Source organism: Nanorana parkeri, unplaced genomic scaffold (genome assembly GCF_000935625.1).
Source record: "Nanorana parkeri isolate BGI_ZX_2015 unplaced genomic scaffold, ASM93562v1 scaffold1811, whole genome shotgun sequence".
NCBI lineage: Eukaryota > Metazoa > Chordata > Amphibia > Anura > Dicroglossidae > Nanorana > Nanorana parkeri.
In genome coordinates, this window is record NW_017308079.1 from 211,103 (window position 1) to 221,962 (window position 10,860).

The 10,860-nt window shown below is 46.9% G+C and overlaps 1 protein-coding gene across 1 annotated transcript in view; it reads right to left on the reverse strand.

Moving 5' to 3' along the window:
- The window catches only part of HAUS5 (HAUS augmin like complex subunit 5), a 21,199-nt gene that overhangs the window by 3,767 nt on the left and 6,572 nt on the right, over positions 1-10,860 (reverse strand). The window contains exons 8-18 of the mRNA XM_018571696.1: positions 9,456-9,535; positions 9,305-9,362; positions 8,715-8,908; positions 7,527-7,593; positions 5,619-5,764; positions 5,096-5,258; positions 4,914-4,994; positions 4,591-4,736; positions 2,418-2,532; positions 1,531-1,669; positions 374-506 (exon numbers count right to left, since the gene is read on the reverse strand). Coding sequence (XP_018427198.1) covers positions 374-506; positions 1,531-1,669; positions 2,418-2,532; positions 4,591-4,736; positions 4,914-4,994; positions 5,096-5,258; positions 5,619-5,764; positions 7,527-7,593; positions 8,715-8,908; positions 9,305-9,362; positions 9,456-9,535 — 1,322 coding nt within the window. The remainder of the gene's footprint in view (positions 1-373; positions 507-1,530; positions 1,670-2,417; positions 2,533-4,590; positions 4,737-4,913; positions 4,995-5,095; positions 5,259-5,618; positions 5,765-7,526; positions 7,594-8,714; positions 8,909-9,304; positions 9,363-9,455; positions 9,536-10,860) is intronic.

Consider the following 10,860-nt stretch of genomic DNA (forward strand, 5'->3'; position numbering starts at 1 on the left):
CCATACAATTACACAGTGAAGAGTTTGAAGGGAACAACCTAGGCCAAAATGGCCGATTTGTAAAAATTCTCCAATTCAGCTCACTGTCCCATACAGCCATGTTGTCCCAGATTGTTCCCTTCTCCAAACTCCTCACCCTTCTGTGAATAACCCTGATAATGTCCCTCTCCTTACGGCTATATTTTTAGCATAAACTGGAAGATTTCATTAGGGGGTTCTATCCACTTTAAATTCGACTTTTCTTATAAGCACAAAACACCAATAGTCTGACTTCTCCCATCACTAGTCAGTTCTCAGCAATTACTGGGCTGCATCACCCTGACCTCCAGGATTGGTCCCTGACTCTCGTGCAGGTTATGTGTGTGGTACGTACCAGTCTTTCACGGTGGCCTGGGCCTCCGTCCCGTATTCCTGGCTCTTCTCACACTGCTCGATCAGATGCTGCAGCCTTGGAACCAGTTGGTCGGTTTGCTGGGCGTAGTGGGCCGAGAGCAGCTTCAACAGGGCTGAGGGGGGAAAGGGAGAAAAAGGAGTGTCATCACAGTAGAAGAGGGAAATGTTTTAAAAAGGGACCCTAGTCATACTTTGCAAGGGATGCAATCAAGGTGGCCGATAGGTAGGTGGTTGGGGGGGCAAGCAGTACTCTGCTACCAGGCCTGGGCCCCCATCGGGTCAGCTGGGAGGCTGTACGAGTCCCATGATTTAAAAATGATGGCTATAATATATATATATATATTTATATTAGGGATGCACTTATATTAGTATTAGTATCGGTGCCGATACAGAGTATTTGGGCAAGTACTCTTACAAATGCTCTGATGCCTAGCCCGATACCGGAACTTCCAGTATCAGGAAGCCGGGCAGAGAATCATTACACACTGCCCGGTTTCCTGAGTGTCCCGGCTCCATGCTCTCTCATCACTAGGGAGCATGGAGCTGGCTTCTCGGCCAATCAGGAAGCCGGGGGTCAGGTAATGATTCACCGGGAAGCCAGCTCCATCGTCACTTGGTAAGCTAGCTTCCTGGCCAATCAGGAAACCGGGCAGCGTGTAATGACATGGTGACGAGAGCAAGGAGGAGTCGGCTTCCAGGTCAATAAGGAAGACGGGGGCCATGTAATGACTCGCTGCCTGATTGGCCAGCTTCCTGACCAATCAGGAAGCCAGGCGCCGAATCATTGGCCACCGCCCCCAGCTTCCGGATTGGCCAGAAAGCGGCTCCATGCCACCAGGTGACGAGGGAGCTTGGAGACGGCTTCAAGGCTAATCGGGAAGCCGGGCAGCGGGTCAATACACGCTGCCCGGCTTCCTTAATGGGACTTTTGGTTATCGGCGAGTATCGAAAAAAAAAAAATACAAAAATAAAGTTACTCGTAGTCGATACCGAAAAACCGGTATCAGTGCATCCCTAATATATATTATATCTCTCAATCACTTGTGTGGGAAAAACATGTCACGTGACCCTCTTGCCTTTCCCTGTAAATCTGCAGCCGCTGAGAGAAATCGCCAATAAAAAGGTCACTCTGCTTACCGTCTGTGTCCGGGCTCCGGCTCTCTCGCAGCCGCTTCAGTACCTTGTTCATGGCCCGATTGCGGCTGCTCAACTGAGAACGCAGGAAGAGCAGCTGCTTCTTCATATCGGCGACGTGACAGAGGATGGTCTCCGGGGCCTGTGAGATAGAGGGGAAGATCAGCTTGGTGAAAGAACAAAATGGCCGCTCTCGCGTCAATAATATCAGACGGCGGTGCTAAAACGTTACAAGCCATTTGTTCGGGGTCAGGACAGTCTCTTCATTGACAAGTTCTATATTTTACACGGCAGAGGTGTCGGTACATTTCAGGGATACAAATGCTTCTTCCAACACTTTAGTGTCGTCATCATCTGCACATTCCCTCCACAATAGATCTCAATAAGTCACTCGTTGCTACCTGAAGATTGTGATTTAGGAGAACAGGAAGTGGAGTCTTTTTTTTTTTCCTCCGACTTCCTATATTCTCAGAAATCCTATAACCTAATGATCTCATCAGATATGCTTGAAAAGTGCACAGATGCCAAGCCCCTGGGGGAGGGTAGACCAGGCAGGCGCCCACTTCGCATCCTTTCGCCTGCCTGGGCAAACCCAGTCCCAGTATGCATTGGGACATCTATACCAGTGGTGTTGCCGAGTGTCTTAGGCTTACTCCACAGTTTCCGCCTACACTGCTGTCAATCATCTTTTGCAGTCATTGGTGGGCGGGACATCCCAGTATTCCGAACTACCCAGGTCCTCCGACTGCAACGACTAAAAAAGCCAATAGAGAATAATGAAAGGTAAGCGTTCCCATATATACAAGTGCTTTTATATTTCTCCCCGGAGTTGAGCTTTAAAGTGCTATTTACTGTTTAAAGGAGAAAACTGGGTCCCTCCGACGCTTTACCTTGTACAAGGACAGGCCCATACTAGCGTACATCCCTTTGTAGACATTATAGTACAGACACTGGGGGCTGGACAGGCGATTGATGGAGAGGTCCTGAGCTGGGACTTCATTTACACTGCATGAGACAAAGAGAGGGAAGACATTGGCAAATCAGCAAGAAGAAATAAACCAACCAAGAAAACAAGTAACATTAGTCGTTAAGCAACTCATTCCAAACAGACACATTATTATTATTATACAGGATTTATAGAGCGCCAATAGTTTGCGCAGCGCTTTACAATATAAGGAAGACATTACAGTCACAATACAATTCAAGACAAGATGGTAAGGAGGGCCCTGCCCCTGAGGGCTTACAATCTAAAAGGCACATTGGGATAGATTTATAAAAGGAGGGAATCTAGCATTCAAACATTCACTGCAGGTATTTTAAATGACAGTGACTGGGTCACCCTAAGTGAATGTGTGCGTGAAAGTCACATTCACTGCTTTATAAATATGCCCCAGTTGTGGACATTGGGTGTACTACATACGGTCATAATAAAAATCATTTCAGTGAACAGGGCATGTGTAGAACGCCCTGTCCTTCTTCCCTGCTGTGGTTATATATATATATATATATCATTTTTTTATAAACTTTTCTAGAAAAATAATAATATTATTATGTAGTAACATAATTCAACTTATATTCCCTTGTTAAATTAACCTATGCAGGACCGCCAGGCGTTCATAAATGTCCTAGTCCTGAAGTGGCTTGTACCAAGGTCATGGCTACTGCTATGGAGACATAAATAGAACCTTAATAGAAGTCACCAGCACTCGATGATATGTGCAAGAAGTAAAGCACTTTTTATTCAATTGTCACATGCGTCAAACAGCCAATGTTTCGGGGGCCATGCAGGGTCCCTTCTTCTGGGCGACATAGTGATGACATATCTTACTCAAGGTCTGTACGCTGCATGGAGTGCAGGTGATTTCGTATTATCCATAAATAGAACCGGTCACCTCCAAATGCTGTCACATAGGGGCTGTGTTAGGCCCTCTGTGATAGCAATAAAAACTTAAGTGACATAAAAAAAAAAAATAGTAAAAACCTACTCTGCCATCTGCAGGGGACCCAAAAAAAATGTGCATAGGGCATGTACGCATACATAACATGACAATTGCACCACACATTAGGTACCGTCGAACGGAGTGACAGCAATAAGTCTAGGTCTGAAATTTGCTGTTAACTCTAAACTGATGAGCAGTAAAAGGCTTTAAGGCGTCACCTATAGGCGATTTTGCGTACCATAATTTCTTTCCATTGCACGGGTGCACGCAATTGTAATGCTTGACATGACTCCCTCTATTATATATTTTACTGGGAAAAAAATGGGTATTATATTCTGTTTCTGTGCACTAAAATTTATTTTAATGTATTTCATCCTAAAAATATTGGTTTGATAAACATTTGCGTAAATATCGTGCAATATAAAAAAAAAATTGCAACTAGCATTTGTTTATTCTACAGGGCCTCTACTATTAGAAAATATATACTTGTGTGGGAATATTACGCAGTTTTTTTAGCCAAAAAAATAAATAAAATATCAGATTTTATCATGTGCAAAAATTAAAAAGGAGAACTATGTTAAAAGGAGTGCTTTTCACTCACCTCATAGTTCTAGCCGACCTGTGACAATGAGACTGTCACAGGTCGGCTCAGTAGATCGGGAGGTGAGGGAACACATACCGGCGTTCGCTCACCTCTCGATCCTGTCACGGCTCTCTGCAGTGACAGGGGAGGGGCTGGATTGCCCTCTCCCCGCTACGATCCGACAGCGCTGACTGGCGTAACGGACGGGTACAGCTCACTCACGTAGCTGGGCGGATCCAGACATAATTGTCTCAGCTGTAGTGAGCCTAGGGTGACGGGAGGACGCTAGTTCGTGTCCTCCCGTTACCCTTAGGAGAACTATGGGGAAAAGCCTTAACCTCATAGTCCTTTAATAAATGTCTCCGGACAGCAAGTGGTTAAGTAATGTTGAAGTTCTTGCTGCATAAACAGGCCAATAGTGGACATGTAGAAATTGCTCTGCCCCATAGGGGGGTGTACAGGGAGGAGAGCTGAACTGGTTAAGTGCTGGCTGCAGAGACAGTACAAACTGTGAATTTCCATGACTGTAGAACCGCTTACCCGTCTGCGCACAGTTTCTGAAATGCTGGTAGGGAGATGGCTGAGAAGTGTTTATTGTCCTTCATGATGGAATCCTTTAGGCGCTGAGACTCCAGGGCTACTTCCTGCGGACGCGGTAGGAGCTTCTCTTTAACGTACTTCTGCACCTTGTGTGGAGATAGAGGGGGAGCCGCAGTGAACAACTGACGCATCTACATCCCATTTACTACACAGATCCACAATGATCTACATGACAACTTTACAAAACACTTAAAGTGTATAGTCGCTAAAAATAGACTGCACTGTCCCTTTAAGGTCTCGGAAACCGTCGGACATGGCCTCACCTCTGTGCAGCTGCGTCGAATTTGGGACTTGGCTGTGGCGTTTGCCCTGATTAAAATTTGGATCTGTTTTTGCTTTTTGTCCTGTAACACAAAAGTAACAAGTTTAGAGATCTGAAGGAAGAGACAGAGATGGAGGGCAGATGATGAACACAGGGCCCCACACGGGGACGCGCCACACTGACCAGCAGCAGGCACGAGTCCTGAATGTTCTGTTGTTGCTGTTGGAGATGTTTTACTTCCTGCTTCCGCTCCACAGCGCTTTCTTGTAGCGCCCGACATTCTTGCAGCAAAGCATCCTGACATCCTCGAAGGAGCACAGATCGCAGCTCGGCATCAAATGCAGCCCTGACGAGCATGCATCCAGAGGGGGGAAGAGAGCAAAGTGAGCTTGCGTTAAATGGTTAGCAATAGGGTGCAATACCCAACCACAGCCTGCAGGTGGCGCAATTGGACAAATAAAATTCCCTACCTTTAGTCTACACCAGGGGTGGCATACTCCGGCCCTCCAGCTGCTGTGAAACTACAAGTCCCATGAGGCATTGCAAAACTGACAAGTTACATACATGACTCCCAGAGGCAGACGCATGATGGGATTTGTAGCCAAGCACAGCTGGCGGGCCGGAGTTGCCCACCCCAGGTCTAAACAGTTTTAGAACCACCTAAAACTCTAGGGAAGGAACTGAAGCTAATAACTCAGGTGCCCACCTGCTGAGCTGAGAGAGCTCGATGTCGTCTGCCAGCGTTTTGTGCACTTCCTGTATCTTCCCCGCCAGGCACTCGGACACTTCCTGCATCTGGTGCTGCACGGCACACAGCTGTGTGGTCACCTGGACGGACTCAGCCCAGCCCTCCTAGGGACACAGAGAAGAGACCACATCAGAGCAGCTAAAAAAATCCTTTCCAAGCATAACAGTGCAGAATTACTAAGCGTATACGAATGATTGCATCAAATGAGCCAATATAGCTGCCACATGTATATGTTTGAGGCTGGTCACATGACACATGTTAACTTCTCTAGCAGTCTTCAGTGATGCAGAGAGCACAGTGCACTCTGCATCTTCACACAGGGAGTGCGGGATGCTGTGGCAACACTTCCTCAGGGGGCGGGTCCATGACAGCCTGCATTCACAGTATGCCCTTTGACGCTGAACATCAAGTCAGCCAAGAACACTGACATCTAGTGGCCCGAAAGCAAATACTGCAAACGCCAGGGGTGGTGAGTATTGCAGTCCGAGCTGCTTTTGACTTTTTCTTTCAAAGCTTATGGGAAGCGTTAAAAAAATAGCCAGAGTCACCAGTTGCCTCACGAAGGGGCTGTATTAAAGTGAACCTTTGACTAAAAATCACATCAGCATGCTGATCTGAAATCATCTTACATTCATTAGCTTTCAAAATTGCTTTCATTTTACTTACAAGTTCTTCCCCCCCCCCCCCCCCCCACCCCGTGCCCTCCTCGCCACAGTAGACCTTTACCCCTTTGACTACAAATCACGTCAGCATACAGCTCTGCATGCCGATATGAAATCTTACATTAGCTAAACATTTTTATTTTACTTTACTTACAATTACCCCCCCCACTTCCTGGTCCACTTTGGCACAAATCATGTAATCGTACCCCAGCATTGCATCCTGGGAAGGTAACATCAGCAGAGCATTACTGGGAAAGCTCACCTGTAATCTTATGAGATCTCAGGGAAAGGCATTTTCCTCCCCTGAGATGTGCATGGTCCAAGAAGTAAAGGGAGGTCTAGTAACCTGCCCTTAGTTAAAATGGCCATTGTGAAAAGAATGGGGAGGAAAAAAAGAAAAATAAGGTATGTAAAGAACACAAAGCCTGCAATTATCTAGAAGTATCTGTCTGTAGAATGTCATTATGGAGTATATTGACAAAACAACGTTCTTTAGTTGTTTCTTTACAAGGCTATGTATTTTAGATGTGTAATGTAATTCCACAATATGGCCACAAGATGGAGCTGAGGAGCGCAGAAAATAAATACCGTATTTTGCGGTCCATAAGACGCACCGGACCATAGGACGCAGGGGGGTCCGGCGCGCCTTATGGAGCACTCGACAGACTGTAGCTTCTGTCACAGCTTCTATGACAGAAGCTGCAGTTAGTGACCGCTGAGACAGGCGAGGCTGTGATTACAGCGCCACGGTCTCAGTGATCACACAGAGCAGACGAAGAACGTTCGTTCTTCGTCTGCTCCATGGTGATCTTGATCGTCGCCGCTGCTCGGTTTTCATACGAGTGATCTCATTAGATCACTCGTATTAAACGAGCAGTGGCTCCTACTACTCGCCCGACGCCCGAAACTGCATGTCTCGGGCGTCGGGATTCGCTCCATAAGACGCAGGCACATTTCCCCCCTCCTTTTGGGGGGAAAAAAGTGCATCTTATGGAGCGAAAAATACGGTACTCATTCCCTATGCACATTTAGCTCCATCATTCGGCATTCGGCATGCTCCATGCTCAATCGACATATATCTGCACAGAACGAATGTTCACAGAGAGAACTGCGAAAGGTTTAAAAATAGAGCGGATCTGAGAGTACATAGGCAGTAATGGCTTTCTGTAACAAACAAAACAAGAGACGCGGGTGATATACATACCTGTATCAGACTGTTAAAGGATGGCAGGTCACCCGCAGAGCTGTGACGGTCACCCTCATAATAAGATCTGAAACACAGAGACATCCAATCACTGAACTGCAAATTCAATCCGGGAAACTCGGTGACAAGACCACTTCCTGCAAGTCCGTTGACCTATCTTTAATAGTAATCTATCATGCTGCCCATTCAGAAATCTCCTCCGACCTCCCTGACCATCACAGCTACCAATGTGGCCAAGTTTATGTGGACACCCCCCTTCAAATGATGTTTGGTGTGGAGGAAGTCGAACATCCTGCACAGAGCCCTGACCTCAACCCTTCTGAACACCTTTGCGATGAATTGGAACACCGATTGGGAGCCAGATCTTCTCATCCAATCATCCAACATCAGGACCTGACCTCACAGATGGGTACAAATTCCCACAGACACTCTCCACAATCTGGTGGCACGCCTACCCAGTTGGGGCCGTTATAGCTGCAAAGGGAAACCAACTGCATATTCATGGCCATGGGGGGAGGGGGGAAAATAAGGCAGGCGACTCCATATTTATGGTCATGGTTTTGGAATGGGATGTCCATCTAGCTCAAACAGGTGTGATGGTTAGATGTCCACATACCAATTGGCCATATAAAAGTATCAAATAGAGATGGACTCATCCTAGGTCCCACTTCTTATTAGAACTATGGGGTCAGTGTTTTTCCCCATAGTTCTCCTTAGGGTAACGGGAGGACACAAACTAGCATCCTCCCGTTACCCTAAGCTCAGAATACTGCGAGCTACAGCTCGCGGTATACTGAGACGCCGGAGCGGATCCCGACCTGGACGTCGAGATCGGCCCAGCTGCGTGAGTGACAGCTGGCTCTGCCTATCTAGAGGCAGAGCCAGCTGTACCCGCCCCCTCCCCCGTCCGTTCGTCAGCGCTGGCGGATCGGAGCGGGGAGAGGGGAATCCAGCCCCTCCCCCTGCCACGGCAGACAGCCGTGACAGGATCGAGAGGTGAGTGAACCCGGCATGTGTTCGCTCACCTCCCGATCTACTGAGCCAACCTGTGACAGTCATTGTCACAGGTCGGCTAGAACTATGAGGCGAGTGGAAATCACTCGTCTCATAGTTCTCCTTTAAGGACGGCCCTGTAGTCCCCACCTGCTCTTCAGATGCAAAAGGTCTTTATGTACTGTGAGAGATTACCTCGTCTGTTTGGAGGTCTCCAGGGCGTCTCTGCTATCATGGACGTCACAAGGGGTCTCAGAGATGTTGCTGGACGTCTGCGAGGGGTCGGCAGCAAGAGAGGACTGGAGCAGTCTCATGTCCCGCGTGGCCTCCAGAGCCAGGTGCTCCAGGGAGAAGACGATGTGGTTGGGAGGGTGAGAGCTCCAGACTTTCTATGGGACAGAAAAATATACGACAGGTTAAAGCTGAACTCCGGGAGTTAAAATTTCTAGCGGGTTTTTATTTCCCTCTGTAATCCCATTGGGGAGATTTTTCCCTCACTTCCTGTCCCAATGACACCTGTACAGGAAACAGGGGGGGAGCGGTCATCCAGGACACACAACAATAAGACAAAGTTCAACCCTTTTCCACTATACTAAAAATGTGTCAATAATGGACAGATTTCCCTTCACTTCCTGTCCTAACAGGAAGTAATGGTAAATCGTCCCAATATGGACATAGATGGCAATAATAATACTTTAAAAGCTGTGACCCCTCCCCCATTCTCAAACGAAAAAGTGGGAAAATGATCACATCAGAGCGAACCTTTAAATTGCTTTTGCGCTTACCTCCGCCATGCTCATCCACTGCTGGTGAGCCAGAGAACGAAGCTCCTCCCCTCCGGCCCTGCGTGGGATAAACGTCATACTTAGAACAGACGCAGAGAAGGAAGGAGGGAAAATAACAGAACGTAGTTCAGCGTCCCAGCAGGTCACTTACAGAGAAGAGCCGGAGACGGAGTCATCGCGGAGAGAGCGCAAAAACTGCAGCCGCACTTGGCAAGCTCCTCTGACGTCCCTCTGTGAAAGGAAACGAGGATTTAGAGGTCATCAATAATAAGAGAAAACACAGGAAATAAAAGTCACTCCCGGTCCCCACATCTTCCTTTACATTTCCTCCCATCAAAATATTCTCATTCCTGCTAAATTCAACCCGAGGAGGTGCAACCGGCGACCCCAACCGTAACAGACCTAAGTGGTACCGGGGGCCCCCCAGCCATGACACTATCTGCATGGCGTTTGCAGATTCTCCCTGTGCTTGTGTGGGTTCCCTCCCATAATCCGCTTTCCTCCCACGTGGCAAAGACCTGCAGGTAAGTTAAATGGCTCCTGTCTACATTGGCCCCTAGTATGTGTATGTATGTATTTGAGATGGGGCCCTGTAGTTTCCTTCAAGTAACTCTTAACCCTTTCGCTGCCAAGCCCTCCGGAACATTTTTCAAATCAGCTGGCCAAGCCATTTTTGAATTTTCTGCAATTTTTTCCCATTGATTTGATTTTCAACTGCTGCGTTGCTAGCGTTTGTAAAAGACCCCCAAACCATATATTTTCTGAAAGCGCAGGCCCGGTAGAATAAAAAGATGGTGATACTAAATTTGTAGGCCCTGCGATAATTGCGCAAATGTTTCTCAAATTAATATTAAACCGATAAAAATACACAATTCAATTGTTAAAACACACCAAAATCAGTATCCGTGCACAAAAAAAAAAATATTTTTTGACTAAATCTAAAAGATAAAACTGTATTGAGTTAATAAATAACAAATATTAGCAAATTTGTAATTGCGCCTTTTTGCGAAAAGGTAAAAAAATGAAGGTATGCAAAACTGTAAATAATCGACTTATGTAAAAAATTGTTTTGGTGTTTGTGTTGTGATAAAATAAAAAAAAACCCATTTACCCGCCGGTTAGCTTCCGCAGCCGACGGGTGAACGGAAGCAGCCGGGACCAACAGACTGCTATTGGCCATTTCAAAATTGCAATAGACAAATAGCAGGCTGGCTAATGAAACCCCGCCTACTAAGCAGAGGAGCGGACCCGAGAGAGAAAGTTCTCTCAGGTCCGCTTCTCTCCTCAGTGGGCGGGAGTTCTAATAGACCGCCTGCTATTGGCGATTTGAAATAGCCAATAGTAGACCGGCTATTGCTCTCCCTTTTGTACATTCTGCTGGCCGGCTCGGGAATCTAGCCGCCGGCCGGCAGGAAGATGTAAACAAAGAATTTGCCAACTAAATGTTGTTAGTGTGCACCAAGCCACTGCCGAAAAAAAATAAAATATTGGAGGACATATTGGGTCCTAGATTTTATTTGCCGGTTGCTTGAGAGTGCCGGATAATGTGGAGTTTA